Below are 19,177 nucleotides of genomic sequence, written 5' to 3'. Positions count from 1 at the left end.
GGCGTGGCAAGAGCGTGCATCGACCCACAGGCACATGGGATGGACACGCAGTGTGCTTCATGAGAGGCGGGGCTAGGGAGAAAGGGGACGGGGAAGCAGCGAGCCCTGGCCAGGCCCAGGACCACCCACAGGGCACACATGGGCTTGGAGGTCGTAGGTGCACGGAGGGTGAGCAGCACACTCGTCCAAGAACATGCGAAAGCCACCAGCCCCCAGACAACATTCCAGGACACGTACAGACACGGCAGCCAACAAGCAAACACATCGTATGACCTGTGGGACTTGCAGAAGGTGGGGCACAGCAGACCCTCGGGGATCCTCTAGTCCAATGGAGACCCAGGAATGGACAGCTATGGGCCTAATACCACTCAAGGAGGCAACAGCATCATTCCAGCCGTGGCTCCACCCTCGTTCTTGTGGCCCCAAGGCTGTAGGAATTCTGGAAACACCGGGGCCACAAGGGTGTCCTGGCTAGGCAGCAGGAAGGAAAAAGGGTGGGGATGCTGGGGCCTGCTCTGATGTCCCCAAAGAAGCCTGAGAGGGGAGCAGGAGGGCTGTAATCAGACACTGGGGCAAACTGCCTGTCCTGAAGAAGGACATTCTTGGAAGGGACAGACAGGCTCCCCTCCTCAACAGAGCCCACCTTGGGGGGTTACATATATTGGCGTCACACAGGCAGGGCTCACACAGCTCAAGTAGGGTCAAGCTACTTGAGCTGGGTGAGGGTGGGAGGGGTATTGTGTTCCAGAAGGTCACATCCGCATTGTCTCCCTGTGTCTTTGTCTCCCTCTCTCTCTCTCTCTCTCTCTCTCTCACACACACACACACACCACATCACATGAAGTGGGACCCCAGGAGACAATCTGCACACACACACCCAACCCTGGGGCAGGGCGTACTTCTTGTGTGTTCAATCCTGTATATGTGGGTCCTTTGCTCATGCATCTCCTGCGGCCCGGCCACCAACCTTACCCCCCAACCCTCCACGCATAGTGCATGTGCTGTCTACACAGTGAGGGAGGAGTGGGCCCTTTCTTCACCCTCAGAAGCTCGGGCCTGTGCCCTCACCTTCAATCTCAACCCAGGGGACGGGCAGGGGGGTGGGGGATAGCTATTGCCAACATTTCGGCAGGGGATGGGTCCTGGGACTCGGCTCGCCCTGAGTGGCTGCTGCCAACCGGCCATTCCAGTATTCCTGAAATAACAGTTCCAGTCCCTGAGTCAGAGTCCAGAGTGTCAGATGTGGTGGTGAGGACAAGCCCTGGCCAGTTCGGAGGTAAATGTGTGGAAGGCAGGAATGCCCTAATTTTCGATCTGTCTGGGGTGGCCCTTGACATTCGCCTCGTCAGTAACATTTCCCACAAATAGCCCTTTTGGGTGGCATCTACATGCAAGTGGGTGCAGCCTGAAAGGGCACCACGCCCGTGGGAGCATGCATGTTCCTGTGTGTATGTATGTGCCTCAGTGGGCCCCCCGCACGAGGCCCCCTCAGCCCGGACATGCGTGAGCACACCGAGGTGCACCCGCTCTCAACAAAGGTCTACCCTCTGGCAGAGACACAGAGAAACACAGGCGTGTGGGCACGTGTGCACAGGGGCTCTGAAACCTGGCAGGGCAGGAAGCTGCAGTTGCACAATGTTGATGGGACGGTGTGTGACCACACCAGATGTTGGTCAGCAGCTCTGGGGAGAGAGGGAGAGGGCAGATACGTCCAGATAAACAAACCTGGACGGGGCACGCGTCTTTAAAGACAAACGTGTGTGCATATAACACACAGGCGGGCAGAAACACACCATGTAGAAAGCCTCTAGACACACACGTGGGCACACGCGCACACACTCTCACACAGACGTATTCCACATAGCACAGAAATGTGTATTTTTGGGCCTACCCAAAATGGGTGTCCAGCGCACAATATGGAGAGCTCTGTCCGAGGAGAAGACCCATCAAATTTCAGGCACGTCCTTGAGACACACGCGCACGCACACACACACGTATTCCTCACATTACCTGCTGGGGGAAATGCACACGTATACACAGGCCGAGCTAGCTTATTTACACACTTCCACTCACCTTGGCTAAACTCCACAGGCTCACAATGCACACACATGCACACACACGCTCCCTGGGACACGTGCCAGCCCCTGGGGTGCCTAAGCCAGGAGGGTCTGCTTCACATCACACTGGGGTGTCTGCCATGGCCCGTGTGTGTCTGGGCCCACCTGGATCCTCTGGGAATGTGAGTGTGAGCGTCTGTACACTCACGACCGGCCCTACCTATAGCAGACATGGGGGAGGTGGGGATCCGTGGAAGAAGTGCTGTTGTGTTGGATTCAAACACTCAAACGCAAAATTCCATGTACGCGAATTGTGCGTCTGTGGATCTGTGGCCACACACACACACACACACACACACGCATCTATTCACAGAAGACAGAGCGGGGCTTGGTGGGCTGCTGTGTTATACCCGGCCACAGTCTACACACAACAACCCAAGTGAAAGGGGGAAGCTCAGAAGACACACAGACCTGAGGCGGGGGGGGGGGGGGGGGGGGGGGGCAGAAGGGTGATTTGGTGTTTCCACACACATCTACACACGTACACACACACGCTGGGGTGTCCACACGTCTCGAGCATGTGCTGGCGGCATGCATGTTGGTGTGCATGTGTAATCACGCCTGCTGCTATCTACGTGCGGGGGCAGGGGTGGTCCATGGCGGGGTGAGGTCCAGGGACTCCAGGGTCTGACGGGGGGTGGGAAGGGGGGGCTGCCTGGGTCTGTCTTGGGGGTGAGCCTGGAGCAGGGGATGGAAGGGGATGGTGGGGGTATTGCTCCCAATGTGGTGGGGGAAGGGTCTGGGAGAGATGGGGGGGCCTACAAGCCCAGCGTCCCCCCAATGGATGACGCCAAGACCACCCCCAGCACCACACAGCAAATGATGATCATGATTTTCTTCTGCAGGCAGAAAGGGTGACAGGGAGGAAGGAGGAGAGAGACAGAGAGATAAAGGGAGACAGACAGATGCAGGGAAAGATGGGGAAGCAGGTGTAAGGAAAAAGAGGAGGGGAGAGAAAACAGAAAAAGGAAGAGGTCAGAGCCAGAGATAAGGCCTCCCTCTGGATTTCATCACTCACCTCAGCCCTGGCCTGAGCCCTGCCCCGACCGCTCAGCCCAGCCCACCTGTCCCACAGGCCCACCCGCCCCAGCTCACCCTCCGGGCCTTGCTCTGATATTTCACAGCTTTCTTGGTGTCAGACACAGCTCGCTCCACATAGTCCACGGAATGTTCCACGTTGTACTCAATGCGGTCAATCATCTCACCCTGCAGAGGAGATGTGCACAGGACAGGGTAGGGGTTGGGCTAAAGGAAAGAACCCCAGGGACGTAGGGCAGACTCCTAGAATGTGCGGGAAAGGCAGTACCTGGCTTTCCACGAGCATGGCCATGTCCACAAACATGTCATGCAGCTCTCGGATGCTGGTTTCCAGTTTGATGATCTCGTTGTGCCTCGTCTCGATCTCATTCAGTGCCTGCTTTGTCATCTGCGAGTCCATTTTGATCTAGGGCAATGGGGGTGGGGGACAGGGGGGAGGAGCTGCAGACCACCCTTAACTCCCATGAGTTTGGATTCTGCAGCCAGAGCATCTGGGTTCAAATCCGACTGTCATTTACCAGCTCTAACTGTGGGCAAACCGTTTAACCTTTCTAGGCCTCGGTTTCCACACCTAGAAAAGGTGGATAATAGCAGTGCCCACCTCCCACAGTTGTGCACATTAAGTGAGTTGATATGTATACGCTGATTACAACAGTCCCTGGCACACAGTAAGGCACTAACAGAGGCCTGTTAAGGTACAAGAAATAAAAACCAACCTGAGCCCACCACCTCACCCAGGGCTTCCTCTAACACACACACATCTGGGAAGCCCAGGGAGGAGAGAGATAGGGGTGCAGAGCCACCACTAGCTTCGGGGGCACCCATCTGGTCAAAGGCAGACAGGGTAAAGAAAGAGGACACAACAGTGAAAGCAAGTAGGAGAGGAGGACTAGAGGAGAAGGCAGAGTGCCCACTCTGGAGCCCCTGTGACATTAGATGGGGGAGAACTAATAAAGAAATGCACTGGAGCACCTGGGTGGCTCAGTCGGTTGAGCGTCCGACTTTGGCTCAGGTCATGATCTCGTGGTCCATGAGTTCGAGCCCCGCATCAGGCTCTGTGCTGACAGCCCAGGGCCTAGAGCCTGGAGCCTACTTCGGATTCTGGGTCTCCCTCTCTGCCCCTCCCCTGCTCATTCTCTGTATCTCTCTCTCTCTCTCTCTCTCTCTCTCTCTCTCTCAAGAATAAATAAACATTAAAAAAGAAAAAAAAAGAAATGCACTGTAGCCCTCAAGAGTCAGGGGAAGAGAGAGATCCCAACCCACAATCAGATATACCTCCTCCCCGCAGACAACCTGGCCTGAGCCAGGCCACTCTCTTCCCAAACTCCTCACTGTTCAGGCTCCATGAGGAGCCACTCCTCTGCTCTAAAACCCTCCAGGGCTCTCCTCTATTCCTCCCCACTCTCCACCACCACAGGTTACACACCTTTACTCTAGCCAGGCTCAGTCTCCCTTTCTGCCCTCATCTCCTACATATCCTCTATGAGCCCAAATCATTCAATGGCTGTTTGGCAAGTGGTTCCCTCTCCCTGTCTTTGTTCAATCTGTACCCTTTGTCTAGTGGGCCCTTTGCCCATCTCACCATGTCCAAATGTTCCTTGTTTCTTAAAGCACAGCTCAATGCTACTCCCCCCAGGAATCTTTCCCTGACTCCAGTAGTTAACCACTACCTTAGGGCCTGTCTGCAGGCAGGGCATCCCTCAGGCAAGATCCCAACCACCCTGCATTGTAATGATGCGTTTGCATTGCAGTTATGGTGGCTTTGCTGGCGGGGATCAGTTCTGTCCTCTTGGAACCCACCAAGCTCCTCTCCGTTCTCAGACAGAGAGACTGGGCAGAGCTGTTTGGGAGGGCTCCAGGTTAACGGGCCCTAATCAATTGCTCAAAGCTAATTTAACAAAGATCAGTTCTCTAAATAACAATTTACTAAAAACTGCTAGATAGTCACTGAACATACTTGAATTCTGGTCTAGAAATCTAAACCAGAGCCATTCTGCCAGCAGAAGCAGGGAGACAGAACTGGGCAGGCCAAGGCAAAATCTACAAAGAGAAAGAACTACAGTGGGGAAGCCCATCCAGTCACACTGAAGATGACAAGGGCAGGGTGCAAAATGTCAGCAAAAGTAAAACTGGTACTTTAAAAATTTTTTTCACCATGTAGGCAAATTAGTCATTTGGTGAAATGACCCGCTTCAGGAGGGAGTAGTGTATCTTAGCACTGAAGAGCCCCAGCCCTGACAGGAGACCGCAGGTCCGGATCCTGGCTCTGGGGCCTTAGACAAGTTATTTAACCCCATCGCTGAAATCTGGCTGCCTCGGAGGGTGGTGGTGAGGGCTGAATGAGGTAGCAGGTAACTGTCAATATGTAAAGGGCTTAGAACATTATCTGGTTACTCAAAAGGTTGGCCTTTTTTATGGGGGTGCCTTCCTGCTCTGCTCCCATGGAATTCCCCGGTTCCAGGTCCTGGCTTCCCACTCTTTGTTATTCCACGGTGGATTTAGGACCTTAGCTTGGCCTCGGCTTGGGGAGGGAAGAGAGTAAATGTTTTCCAAAACCAGACCCACCCCCACCCGGGGCTCACATCATCGGTGAAGATGGCCAACTTCCCGCTCTCCAGCATGTCTTCCAGTTCTTCGTTCGTCGTGGTCCTTCCAGCTGTGGAGAGAAAGCCCTCCCTGCTCAGGGACTGGGCCAGTCTGGGGGCCTGAAGTAGTGGGATGGGGCAGAGGCCCAGGAGCCCACCCTCCCCCCACCTGGCCTTAAGGTCTCCAGGGAGAGGAAGGGCCTGGAAGAGGGCTGGGGCAAGCCTGGGGATTTTGAAAGGGGGCACACGCACTGATCTCCAGCTGCCGCTGGATCCGGTCCTTGCAGCGGTCCCGGTACTTGGACTGGGTCGCATTATATTCGGTCATTACTTCCACGAACTTCCGGGAGAGTGTGGAGTGCTAGGGTAGGGGTACAGACACATCAGGAGGGGTCAAGGAGGCAGTGGAGGGGGGAAGAGCCGAGATGGCCTATGGCCCTTCTTTAACTCGCGCTGCGATCCCAACCCTAGACAATTACTCAGCCCCTGGACGCCCCCGCGCCAGGTCCCCCATTCAACTCGCTAACCAGCGGGGTCCCAACCAGAGCTGGGAGACAGGGCCCAGCCCCGCCCTCCCGCCATAACCCCGCCCAGGCTCCTCACTGGCCACGCCCAGCGCTTTGCTCGGCTCTGGCCCGCCCACTGTCTTTTCGCCTGGCTCCCGCCAGGAGTCCTCCCCCGTCGGATCCGGCTCCCCCCCAACCCCGCCAGGCTGCCACCTCCTACCTGGGTCTTGCGGATGCGCAGGTCCGCGGAGGAACGGTTCAGCCCCTCCTCTTGTTCAATGCTTTGCTCGATCGCTACGGGAGAGAGGGTGCAGTGACCGGCGGGAGACCCGGGGCATGTGGGGCAGGGGTCCGGGACGTAGGAAAGGTCGACACCCCGAGGCAGGCCCCAGGCCTGTGAAGAGATGTCACACCCATGGCGAGGGCAGACAGTAGAGGATCCAAGGGGCAGGGGCAGGAGGCGGGTGAATAGAGGGACAGACGTTTCAGGGCGTCTGGAAGGCAGGTAGGAGGGGAGGTTGAGGGTTCGCGGGTCACCAGACAGAAAGGGGCTACTTGTTCAGGAGGAAGTGCTGGGTCTTGGAAAGTCCCACAGCTGTAACTCGTGCTTAACCCCACTGAGGGGGTGTGGGCCCAGTCCACTGGAGGGTCTCCAGTATGTGGAGAACTCTCCATTTCCTACGGCCTCTGGAAAGAGGGCAGGAACCCATCCTGAGGTTTTTCTGGCAGAAGGCAGGCACTTCCAGGTGAGTCAGGTTCTAGTGGCCGCCCTTTTCTTCCAAAATCCTAGGGTGAGGGAGGGATGTTCCAATAGAAAATAGCTCTCCCCCAGCCCTGCAAGGTGACCCCTAATTTGGGAATTCTCACTTCTACAAGATGTTCTGGGAAAGCTGCACAGATGAACTGGGATTCCTGCTTCTGGATCATGCACTCCTAACATCTATCATTCAGATTTTCTAAAAAAGAGCTTGTGTGTGATAAGATCTACAGTGCTCTGAAAATGCAGCAGGGATGAATCAACCAGGCCCTCCAGACCTGGAAGGGCCTCCAGGCCATTCTTGAGAACATCACTTCTCTGTTCTGGCAGCAGGGGAGATATGGGGCTGAATAGCACCCCCGATGCTCCCCTACCTGCAATGGTGGGCACAGTAACTGAGTGACACCTCTGGCCCACCTGCTGCTGGAAAAGCACAGGAACACACACCCAGGGAAGTCAGAGCCTCCGGCCCGTACTGGGACCCTATTGTCAGACTTGGGACTGGAGCCAAGCCATGGAGTGAGGGGGCCTTTACAGGACCTCACTGACTTCTTACAACAATCCTAGGAATTCAGTCCATGTTTTACACTAGAAGCTGAGGTTCAAATGGGTAAAACAACTGACCCAAGGTCACACACAAAGCCCAAGCTCATGCCACCAAAATGGCTGGAGAAAGATGGAGAAGAAGAAAATTTCCTCTCTTTTTCTGGAGGCCTGGAAGGTCAGCTTCTCTACATCACTCCTACTGTCTCTGGGTTTTTTCTTGGTCTGTTCCTGGACTCATGATCCATGGAGCCACCTCTTGGTCTTATAGAGAGTGTTAAGGTCAGAGCTCAATGGGCCCAAAGAAATCTTTGAGCCCAGGAATTTTTAAATGGTGTTCCATGGAACCCTGCTTCTGAGAAAGAACTTCAAGGACTGTTGCCAGGAGTAAAGGGGAGGCGAGGCGGGTAGGGCCCTGGGTCTCCCAACCCCAGTACAGCCAGAACAGCATGACTTTTACGTGCTGTATATACTGGAGTTCTCTGTAAGATTTCATTTAGGGGAAAAAAAAATTGCTACAAAAAAAACCACACACACAAAACCAAAAACCTGCTTTGAAATTGCTTCTGTTTTTCTTACTGTACCAATGAGAAAGTTGAGGTGAGGAATGTGTTGATGATGGAAGCTGTCCAGAACTGAGTTGATGATGGAAGTTGAACTCCGTCTGTCTGGATTTGTACTTAATGCGCTCCCAGTTTGGGCCATTTTCCTTTCCAGCACACAAGTGTAAAGAGGGCTTATTTTTACAGATCAGCACTGGAGGCTCACACATGACCTCCCACTGACTCGGGGAAGGCATGGAGTCCCTGTTCTCCTCTCTCTGGACAAAGGTTAGTATGCTCAAGGCCAGGCATCCGACATGACACCTCTTCCCCAAAGCCCAGCAATGTGCCTCAGACAAAGTAGGTGCCTGGCAAATGTTTTCTGATACTGAATTACCACCTCACGGTAACACTGCTATTCCCCTGGCACCAGCAGACAAGGAGGTTCCCAACCCACAATGCTTTGAGGGAAGGTGGTTATTACCAGCACCCAAGTCCTTAAATTAGAGCAAATACATAAGCATTTGGCAGGTCCCTCCTGAAAGCTTGCCAGCTCCTGATGTCAGCCACACAGCCCAATCTGTCCTGAGCCGACGATACCAATTCAGAAGCATTTGCTGAGCCCACCTACTGGGTGCTTAGCGCTAGGCCCGGCACCTGTTCTGGAGAAATAAGGATTTAATGAAACTAAAGCCACTTGGTAGACTGTATTTTCTGGTGGACCTTCATGCTGATGGATCCAGCAGAGTGCAGACGCAACTTGGACAAAACCCCCCCTCCCTCACTTCCTTGTTGTGTATCTTTCTCCAAAGAATCTGGAGCAAGGAGGGGAATCTGGGGGTTTTGTGCTTTCTCACTGTTTAGGAATCTGGGTCCTGGAAATTTGTAGACGTTCCTTATAGAAAGGCATGTTTGGTCCAACGAGGGCACAGTTGTTTTCCTCCTTAGTCTGGGGATTGCATTCCTCACCTTTCAACTTGGACCGAACCTTGTTGGCAGTCTTCTTGATGTCTGCGGTGAGGTCCTCCAGCTCCTGTTTGGTCTCTGGGGACAGAGCCAGAGAGGATGACACGTACGGACGGGAGCCCAGACCCCCTACCCCACTCCCTTACTTGTCTAACCCCATCCCCCTTACAGCCACCCAGAAGCAGCACTCACTCTCATCTGGGTTGGGGGCGGCCAGGATGGCACTGTGCTGTTTTTTCACTTGCTCTACATCCTCTGACAGCTTCTCAATGCAGCCCCGGATCTCTTCCACCTGGAGCAGCAAATCAGCTATACCCAGCCAAGTCGCTGAGCCAGGCAGGGGACCCCGGGGGCTCAGTCAGGGTTCAGGTAAATGGGCAAGATCTAAGGGCCAAGGGGGTGTAGAAGTGGAGAGCAGGGGCGGGAACAGGGCAAAGGAAGTTGTTGGCTGGGGGCCAGCTTCTGGGTCTGAGAGCATCGGAAGCTCAGTTACCTGTTCAAAGAACTCATCCATGAAGTGATCCCGATCCACATGGACCACCTCCTCTTCATCATCACTGTCTTTCGCCTGGGAGGCAAGAAAGGCAGAATCCATGAACAGTCCTTACCCCGAGTCTGATGCTCCCAGCTTTAGGCTCAGAGCAGAGGTCTTGGGAGAGGTCATATGCGGGGGGGCAGGTCATATGCAGGTCATACGCAAGGGCACCAAGCGGTCAGAATGAACACTGGCTCTCTTGTGGAACGGGGTCCCGGAAGCCAGGTGGCCAACAGCCCAAAGGACAGGGTGGAGGGAATCAGAAAAAGGCACCCTCTCAAGGGTGGAATTGGCCCAGTCACCCTGGAGGTGGGTGACACTCAGGACAGCTGCTGTGAACCGGTATCATATGAACTGGCTAAATGTCAGCCTTGCAACATCTGGGGTCTGGAATGGAGGCCCAGGATCCTGACCCTGTCCACCATCCCTTCCGGCTGCTCCTGCCCAGGCCTTACTTTGCTCCCCTCCAGCTTCCACCCTGCCAGCCGCAGCCACATCCCCTGTGCAAGGTCACTTCACTGCCAGCTGCGGGCGCCAAGTTGAGCAAGCAGTCAAGTCCAGGGAGGGCTGGAGGAGAGCCACAGGCAGCACCCCCACCTCCCCGGCTCCCTGCGTCTTCCTCCCGCTGCCTGCGCTCACCCCCTCAGCTGCTCTGCCCCTCGTATTCACTTCTTTCATCCAGCCTCTCCCAACTTCACACCCACCTACTCTCACTTGCTTGGATTTCCCAGTTGCAACCTGCAGCTGCTCAGCCCTCCACCCCCAGGGCTCAGAGACACAAAGGGATTTACCCACCCACACCGCCACCGCCACCGCCACCGTCAGACAGACCAGTGACACGGACAGAAGGGCTGACACACAAGACACACAGAAATAGGCCCACTGACACCCACACGGAGAGACGCTGACATGCTGACGTTCACCCACACACGGCAAAGCTGCCCTCTGACACGTGTGGCACCCCCAGGGACATTCGGGAGGGCCCTCTGTGCCTCTCTGACCCTCAGGTCGGCACACTCATTCAGAGCTGGGAAAGAAGAGAGGGGACAGGGTGGGCTCCCCAGTGCTACACACTCTGGGCTTGAGACTCTTCTCTGCTTGGGACAGAAGTCTGAGGACAAAAGCTGAGCCTGTCGAGCTTAATTACATGAGGAGCTCTAATCGGCCCCAGTAGAAATTGAAACAGAGTTCACCCGGACCTCCAGAAAGAACCTAGCCAAAATAATCTGACTACAAAAGCCTGAATGAAATCAAGACAGGATCCAAAAGTGTCCACTTGGGGTAGAGCCTGTTGGGATCTAAAGACAAGCACTCACACGGAACCTCAACAGGGTCCGAGCAGATCACAGACAGGATCTGACAGAAACCAGACAGGCTTCGACCGAACTAGACTCGGGGCAGACAGATCCCAGACAAGCTCAGATCGAACCTAGACAGAGCCAGATGGGACCTAGATGCAATCTAGGCAGCCAAGTGAACTCGGAATCAGCAGAGCCCCAGCAGCACCGGGAGGAGCCCTCCAGCTGCACACTCTCAATGCCACCCCAGCTTCCTGCCCAAATGGAACTCAAGGGATTCTCCCCACAGACGCTGGGCCCCACCCCATGTCAGAAAATGTGTTCAGCACTTACATTTAATTTCCAGACCATCCCAAACATCCCCTGGGAAAGGGAGGCTCCTCCGTCTGCCCACAGCTGCCCTCGGAAGGAGAGGTAATACCAGGCCGGGCTCGGGGACTCTGATAGGACGTCAGGCTTCTCAAGTCTCCACCAGACCCAGGGCTATCCCGATAAACTTTGGCCCAGAGAGGCTCTGGGATGCTCATCTCATCTCTGAGGACCCACTGGCTTCCCCTGATACTGTGTCCTCAAGCCAGTTGCCCCGCAAGGTCTCCCTCCCCTACAGCCAAAGCCATTCCTCCGCCACTTCTCTGACTTCGGCCCTCTGCCCAGCTGCCCACTGGTCATGAGGCGTGTCTCTGGCTCAGGTGCCTGGGAACTTTCCTGTTCTGTCCCTTTCCCACACTGACTTTTGATTTTCTAAAGTCTAATTTCCCTCTCTACTGTTGTTCCCAGAGCCAGTTCCCTTAGGTTCTGCCCTGGGACATCCCTGGCTGCCTGTTGACTTGTCCTTGAGAGAAGAAGAAAGGTAGAGGCCCGAGAGCTAATAATCCTCTACAGGGTACAAACACTTTTCCATCTATAATCCCTTTGGATCCTCACCACACAGCCCTGAGAGAGAGGCTGAGCAAATATCAGCGTCCCCATTTCACAGATGAGGGAACAGGAGGTCAGAGGGGGAGAAGGGAAGTGACTTGTCCAAGGGCACCTGGGCTGAATGGGCTGGAAATCATAGGCATCTAAGACAGACCTCCCCCACGGCCCCTTCTAAGGCTTGAGACCAGGCCACCTCCTTCCACCAACTCTGCCACCACATGTTTTCTCGCTCAGCTCAGCTCCTGCTAAGGCCCAATCTGGGTGAGGCTCTGTGCCCCGAAATCCTAGGAAAATATTATTTTATAATAACACCTTCCACATGGGTCTTATATTCTTGTCATCTCATTTAATCTTTATGTAAAGTCTATAAAGATCACTGGCTAGCGTAATTATAATTATGGCAAACATTTACAAAGCGTGTTAGAACGAGCTGGGCACCATTCTATGCCCTGTGTGTACATTTGTCCCTTTAATTCTTACAATAGCCTCCTGAGGTAGATATTATTATAGCCCCCTTTTATAGATGGGGAAACTGAGGCACAGAGAGGCTGAAGAACTTGCCCAGGTTAGCAGCTGCAAAGCCATAAGATTTCTGCCTTCTGAGCTTCAGCCTCTGCATTCACTGAATGGCGATAACGTCTACTCCAAATGCTGGGCAGGTGGAGGCAATGAAACCAGGCAGGAAAAATGCCTAATGCTGCCAGAGAGAAGCAGTGTTTAGTGAGGGTTGGCTATTACCTGCCGCCCCTCCCATGTTATAGATGAAGAAACAGGCTCAGAAAGGTTGCCTGACCTGCCTAAGGCTTCACAGCAAATAAGGCCAGAGGTGAGACTTGACTTGCCTGGTGCTAATCCCAGGATCTGTCCCCGAGGTCCTGCTCTGCTGTGTCTCCAGTACTGCTGAACTCCTGTGGCCAGGGGAGATAACCAGTAAGGGGCCAGGCTGCAGGAAGAGCCCAGACAGGAAGCCAGGAGTTCTACCTTCCCTTGCCCTATTCTGTGATCCTAGGCAAATCTCAGTCCTTCTCTGAGCCCCAGTTCATTTGCAAAAAGGGCAGCCTGGTGCACCAAGGGCCCTCCCTGCTCTGCAGTGTGCATGTTCGCTAATGAGCATGGCCTCCATTTCTGGAAGAAGTTGGCCAGCCTAAAAGAATGCAGGCTATGCGCAGATGAGATTACCCAGAAAAAGATGATTGTATGCGCTCGATCTGCTTTACAGACAATTCAAGCTTCAGTTTCCTCATATGCAAAATGAAGAAGATAAGAAATCTAACACATGTTTACAGATTGCAGTGAGTTGGGCCCTGTCCAAAGTGCCTTGAGTGTCTCTTATAACCACTCCATGAAGTAGATACGATTCTTATACCCATTTGACAGATGAGGAAACTGAGGCACGGAGAGATTAAGTGACTTGCTCAAGATTATCCAGTGGGTGCTGTATGGGGTGCTGACAGGGCGGCACCTGGGTTTAAACTCACAGTCGCTGCTCTTCCTACTCACCAATTCCTCAAGTGCTTGAAAGGATGAAGTGACAGAGTGCAGAGGTCCTGGGCACCTTCTGGAACCGCCTTGGGAATAGGGGGCATCAGATCCAAGTCTCTAGCTTCAGTCTTTCCCCATCAGAGATACAAGGGCCCTCGTGTACGTTGGTGTGGGGAGACCACATAGACAGATGCGTGGATGGAAGGAGGGGGACAGAGTGAGCTAGCAGGTCAGAGATCAGAGATCAGAGACAGATGGTAAGAAGGTGACTAACACAGAGGCAGAGAGAGCCTGGTGTTGGGTGACAGAAAAGTCAGAGTGTGCGTGTGTGTATGTAAACACACGTGTGCCAATGCGCACCGCACACACATGCTCACAGGTGCTCCTCAGGGGTGCAAACATCATTTGATCTAGAGGCAGCAGCCTCTCTCCACCGCACCCCCACTCCTGTCCATCTGTCTCCCTGACTGGGCCTCTCTGCCCTCCCAGCACCCAGCATCGCCCTCCCTCCCCCAACCTTGCCGCTCTGCCCTCCCTCCTTACCCACCTACTCCCTTCCTCATCCTCCCTGTGCCCCACTGAATCATTCATTCACCTGGCAGCTATGTATGAGCTGAGCCAAGTTCTCTAGCTGCTGCTGAGAACACAGAGGTGGACAAGACAGGAAGAAGGTCCTACCTCCAAGGAGCTGACGTTCTATCGGAGGGAGACGAAGAATGAACAAGACGATTTCAGGCTATGCTAACTGGCAAGGAGGGAGATGAACCCAGTGAGAGGGAGAAACGCCTATCAGGGGTGGCCCAGGATGGTCAGGGAGGGCCTTTCTGGGGGTGGGTGACATTTGATGACACAGAATTCAAGTCAGAGGGAATAGTGGTCCAGGCAGAGGGAAGAGTGTTCAAAACTGGGGGACCAACAGAAGGAACAGCAAGTGCAAAAGCCCTGAGGCAGGGGTGAACTTGCTGTGCTTGCACAGCAGAAATGCACCCTGTGCAGCTGGGGGGCAGTGGTCCATCACCAGGGTTCTCCTGATCCCTGCCCTCTCACACGGGGCTGCTCTTTCACTATTTCAGGTCTACCACTGAAAGTCCTCACTGTGCCTATCCCATACCTGAGTACTACATAGATGACTCAGTTCCTGTCCTTAGAGTGTGTGACTTGTCCTTTAACGGCCCCCATTCCCACCCGGCCTCAAATTCGAGCCTCCTTCCCTACAGGCCTCATCTTCCCCACCCCCCAGGCCTCCTGCCTTCCCACTCCACAGTCCACCATGCAACCCCACAGGCTTCTCTCCCTCCCTAATCTTCCTCTCCAACTCACTTGCTCCCGTTCTCTCCTCTTGAGCCCTGGCCCTGACCCTGGCCCTGCTCCTTGGACCCTGGGACAACAATCCAGCGGATTAACTCCCCATCATAGCCTCCACTCCAGTCCAGCACCTCCCAACTCATGCCCAAAGGTGCTCGGTGAACTGGAAAACAGAAAACCCTGGTTCAACACTAGCTCTGCCATTAATAGCTGTTTGACCTTGGTCCGGTTGCCTCTCTGGCCCTCAATCTACTCCAAAATAAATTAGGGGTCACATCCTGCCCATCCCAGGGGGCTGATATGAGGTTCAAGGGAAACAAGCAAGTCAAATGTGGAATAATAAACACTCACAGGGCCCTGCTGTGCCCAGGCCCCTTCTTGGTACTTTTTGATATTACCTAATTTCAATCCTTGGGACAATCCTGCAAACGGGTACTATTATTACTCCCAATTCAAACATGAAGAAACTGAGGACCAGAGAGGTTAAGAAACTTAACCCAAGGTGACACAGGAAGTAGCAAAGCTAGGATTTGAACCCAGACAGTCTGACTCCCAAATCTGTGCCCTCACAGGGTATTTGATAAACAGATCTGAGTTCCCAGAGGAACTCGAAAGTAATGTTGGGAAGATGATCAGGTCCCCTGAGCTGACATCCCCTCCCACTACTGCCCCCCACTACTCTCAGCATCTCAGAGACCTCTTAACCAGGCCTCCCACACCCTGCCCGGTCTCTCCTGCTTCCCAGTCTCCTCGCTCTCAACTCTGATGGGGAGACCCTTGCACTCCTTACATCTGGCAGCTTCTCCCCACCCCACCCACCCCCTCCCAAATCTCCAGTCTCTCTGAGCTGTGACTAACACCAGAGCCACCAGCACTTACCCAACTCCTTTTACCCCTCCATGCCACCCCCCCCCCAACACTGCCTACCCCCTGCAGCCCCAGCAGACAGGCCTTCTTGCCTCCCTCACCCATGTGGAAGAGGACTCCATGCCCTGCCTCCCCTTCCATCCTTGTCTTGGAGCTTCCCCGTCCCCCCCCCCCCAATAATACCACGATTTCACCACTACCTCACCTCAATGGCTTTCCATTTCTCTGGGTTTTAGAGTGATAGAATTGTGCTGGCAGCAGGGGATCTGGGTTCAAATTCACATTCCTCACTTGATGGCTGTGTGACCTTGGGCAAGTTATTTCACCACTCTGGGCATCAGTTTCCTCAGCTTTAAAATGAGGTAGTCTCTTAGTCCACATACCTTACCAGGAGGTCAGTGAGGGTCCAATGAGATTACAAACAGCAACCTGCTTTGAAAAGTGCATGGCGAGAGAAAGGGAGTTTAGAGCACCAGTGATGGAGCCAGCTGCTTGCCTGCCTTTTACTAGCTATGTGACTCTGATCCAGAACGCTGATCCCTGATACTTAATGTCTCTGGGCCTCAATTTCCTTATCTGTAAAATGGAATCAGACTAGTACCAGGGTTGAGGTGAGGATCAAAATGAGTAAATATGAATAAAACACTCAAAACAATATCTGGCACTAGGGGGTTAGTTGTTTTTATTATTGCCATTTTCTAGATGCCTGACCCTTACATTCAGTGGAAGTTTAATAAAGAAAACTTCAAAATTCCCTATTCAACCACCAGTTTCTTCTTCCTTCTCATTTGCCAACCCGTCTTTCCCCAGAGATGACAGTCACTTATCTTCAAGCCCCTTCCTCTTGTTTTCTGTAATCTGGTTTCCCACCCCCATATCCAGGGGCTCTCCAAAGACAGAGCTTTTTACCCCCAGTGTTCAGACTTCTGTTTCAAAGACCAAAAAAGCAGAGACACATGTCAACTTGCCAGACTGGAAACCCAGATTCCAGTCTGATCCTCCCACCCACTTGCTTGGTGACCTTGGACAAGTTCCTGCTACCTCCAAACCTCAGTCTCCTCATCTGTCAAATGGGGTAACAACCCTGGGAGCAGGGAACCACCAACAGGCTCCTCCTGAGAGAGACCCAGTGCATCAGGATACATCATGGCCGGGGCTAGTACTTTAGTAACATCACACCACAGGCCTGGAGCACAGAGCAAGCTGTCAGCTTTGCCTCCTGGGCCCCCAGGTCATTTCTACAAATCCCCCAGCATTCTCCCTACCCTAGAAACCATTCTCATCAAGCCCCCACTCCCCAGCCCCTCCAAATAGCAGCCTTCACTGCGGACATCAGTGCCGCCCTCCTCCCCCTGTCACCCAAACACATACTGCCTGGCCAGACTCCTGGAGCTAGGCCTCTTCAGGCCTGCAGACCAGGGGTCCACATCAACCTGCCCCTGACTGTTCAGAATGCCCCAATTCCCCCCAGCAAAGCAGTCCATGTCACAAAACCCAGTTCCGTGGCCCTGTGCATGGAACCTCCTCCCCCTCTCCTCTGCAGCCCCAACTCCCACCTCTGGGGTCACCCAATCTCAGGCCTTGGCCCTCTGGCTGTCTCCTGAGGCCACCACTTCCCTCCCTGCCTCTGAGAGGTGCCCCCTCCCCACAGGGAGCAACACACGCGTGCACACACAAACATCCACTTCATTCGCTGCCAGGTGTTGGCATCTCTGGCCCAACCTGTGTCCTTCCCCAGAGCACCCCCCAAATCTGGGTCCCGCTAGACTCAGCCTGGCCCAGTAACCGCCCCCATCTTTCTCATTCCGCAAATCTGCCCAGGGGATGACAGACAGTACCCTCCAATTCTCTCCTGATGTTCACTCTCTCCCATCCCCAGATTTGACCCCAGGGCTCTCCTGGGAATGTGGGTATCCAAGGCCCCTGAAATCTCTCCTGCCCCCTTGAGTCTTAATGGCCTCCAACCTCTTCCAGCCGCTGTCCCCAAAATGCAGGTTCATTGGAGACATCAGGTGCCTCCAGATACTGGGGTGCCCCTACTACCAACCTCCAGTCCCATCATTTGCCCCCATGTCCCAGCACCTCCCCCACTCCACCCCCACGCGCTCCCCCAATATTGGGGTCCCGCCCCCCCATTTCCCCACCCCCAAGCTCACACTCCGCAGCTCCTGAGTCCGATCCTTCATCCTGCGACGGCTCCTCCTCCTCCTCCTCCTCGTCCTCCTGCCTCTGCTGCTGCTCCCTGCCTCCTGCCTCGGTGCTGGAGGCCGGAGTCTGGGGGCGCCGGGGGGCACCGGAGCCGCTGGGGGGGGGCCCGCGGACGGGGGCGGGGCCGGGGGTGGCGAGCCGAGGGCCGGGCAGGGGCAGGGGCCTGGGCCGGGCTCGGCTCTGCCGGGGCTGCGGTGGCGATGCGGCTGCGGCACAGGCTCGGATGGAGGGATGCGGGAGCCGAAGCGCGGGGGAGGGGGGCGGAGGGAGGTAAGGAGGAAGGGAGGGAGGGGGGAACCGGGAGGGGGCGGGGAGCAGGGGGCATGCGCAGCGCCCGGGGCTGGGGGCGCCTGGGGGTTGTAGTCCGGGGGAGGGGGACCCAGGGAGAGGGGGAGTGGAGAGGCCTAGAGGGGGGTGGGGAAGGGCAGAACCAGAGAAGCAGGGAGAGATTCGGAGAGAGGCAGAGGAGATGCGGCGGGAGGCAGCGAGCTGCTGGGTTGGGGGGGGCGGTGGTGATGGCAGAAAGGGGGTAAAGGAATGAATTCAGGGAATAACCCAGGGAAGGGTTGCTGTGGATCCCTTTACACCAGGAGATATAGATAGATTTTATGTTTGGTATCTGTGAGTATCTGTGCAAGCGTGTGCACGACCACCTCTGTGTATGTGTCCCTGCAGGAGGTTCTTTGGACACTAGAAATAGCAAAACCGACCCTCTAGGTGGCTTTTGTGATGCAAGGAATCAGCCAAGCCTGGAAGGACAGGGACTTGTTTGTTTTGGGATTTATTTTGCACAGCCTTGCCTGCTCTGTGACAGCGATGGGTCTCAGAGCTCTGCTTGTCTACCTCCAAGGACAGGGGGCTCACTACCTTACCAGAACTCTTGGCCTATCTTTACATGGCTCTGAATGTTGAAAACAAAATTTGTCCTCATTGGGAGGGGAATGAAGGTACACCTGAAGGTCCAAGTACCCTGTGTCCTTCTCCTTGATGCCCACCTCTCCTCTCCCCTTCTCCATATTTTAACATCACACCAATTGCTCCACCCCTGCAGTGGAGCTTTGGCCCCTGACAGGCCTTAAACCTGCTTTTGCCAAGTTACTTGATCACCTCCTTGATGCCAAATCCATCGACCACTAGTCAGGGACCTTACCCTTCATGATCTTTCAGTGACATAGGACCCTTATGACCTCTCTCCCTCTCTCTTTTTTAAACTTAAATCCAATACAGGAGTAGAATTTGTTGATTCATCACTTACACATAACAGCCAGTGCTCATCCCAACAGACGCCCTCCTTAATGCCCATCACCCTTTTAGCCCATCCCCCCACCCACCTCCCCTCCAGCAACCCTTAGTTTGTTCTCTGTTTTTAAGAGTCTCTTATGGTTTCCCTCCCTCTCTGGTTTTATCTTATTTTTCCTTCCCTTCCCCTATGTTCATCTGTTTTGTTTCTTAAATTCCACATGTGAGTGAAATCATATGATATTTATGTTTCTCTGACTGACTTATTTCG

General features: G+C 54.3%; 1 protein-coding gene across 2 annotated transcripts; it reads right to left on the bottom strand.

Moving 5' to 3' along the window:
* Window positions 1-1,854: 1,854 nt before the first annotated feature.
* Window positions 1,855-17,912, bottom strand: STX1B (syntaxin 1B). 2 transcript variants are annotated; one of them, XM_019436292.2, is made up of 10 exons: window positions 17,616-17,912; window positions 9,548-9,622; window positions 9,247-9,346; window positions 9,058-9,132; window positions 6,467-6,540; window positions 5,993-6,101; window positions 5,738-5,811; window positions 3,424-3,561; window positions 3,213-3,323; window positions 1,855-2,956 (listed from the first exon to the last, which is right to left on the bottom strand). In XM_019436292.2, the coding sequence occupies exons 1-10, from the start codon at window positions 17,643-17,645 to the stop codon at window positions 2,876-2,878; spliced, it is 867 nt and encodes a 288-aa protein (XP_019291837.1). In that variant the 5' UTR covers window positions 17,646-17,912; the 3' UTR covers window positions 1,855-2,875. The 2 variants fall into 2 exon arrangements, with proteins under 2 accessions (XP_019291837.1, XP_019291836.1); XM_019436291.2 differs by lacking the exon at window positions 17,616-17,912 and adding an exon at window positions 10,045-10,101.
* Window positions 17,913-19,177: the final 1,265 nt, after the last annotated feature.

The sequence above is a fragment of the Panthera pardus genome, unplaced genomic scaffold (assembly GCF_024362965.1).
Source record: "Panthera pardus isolate Hobbes unplaced genomic scaffold, ASM2436296v1 HiC_scaffold_5, whole genome shotgun sequence".
Taxonomy (NCBI): Eukaryota; Metazoa; Chordata; class Mammalia; order Carnivora; family Felidae; genus Panthera; species Panthera pardus.
This window is presented reverse-complemented; position numbering and strand designations above follow the sequence as displayed.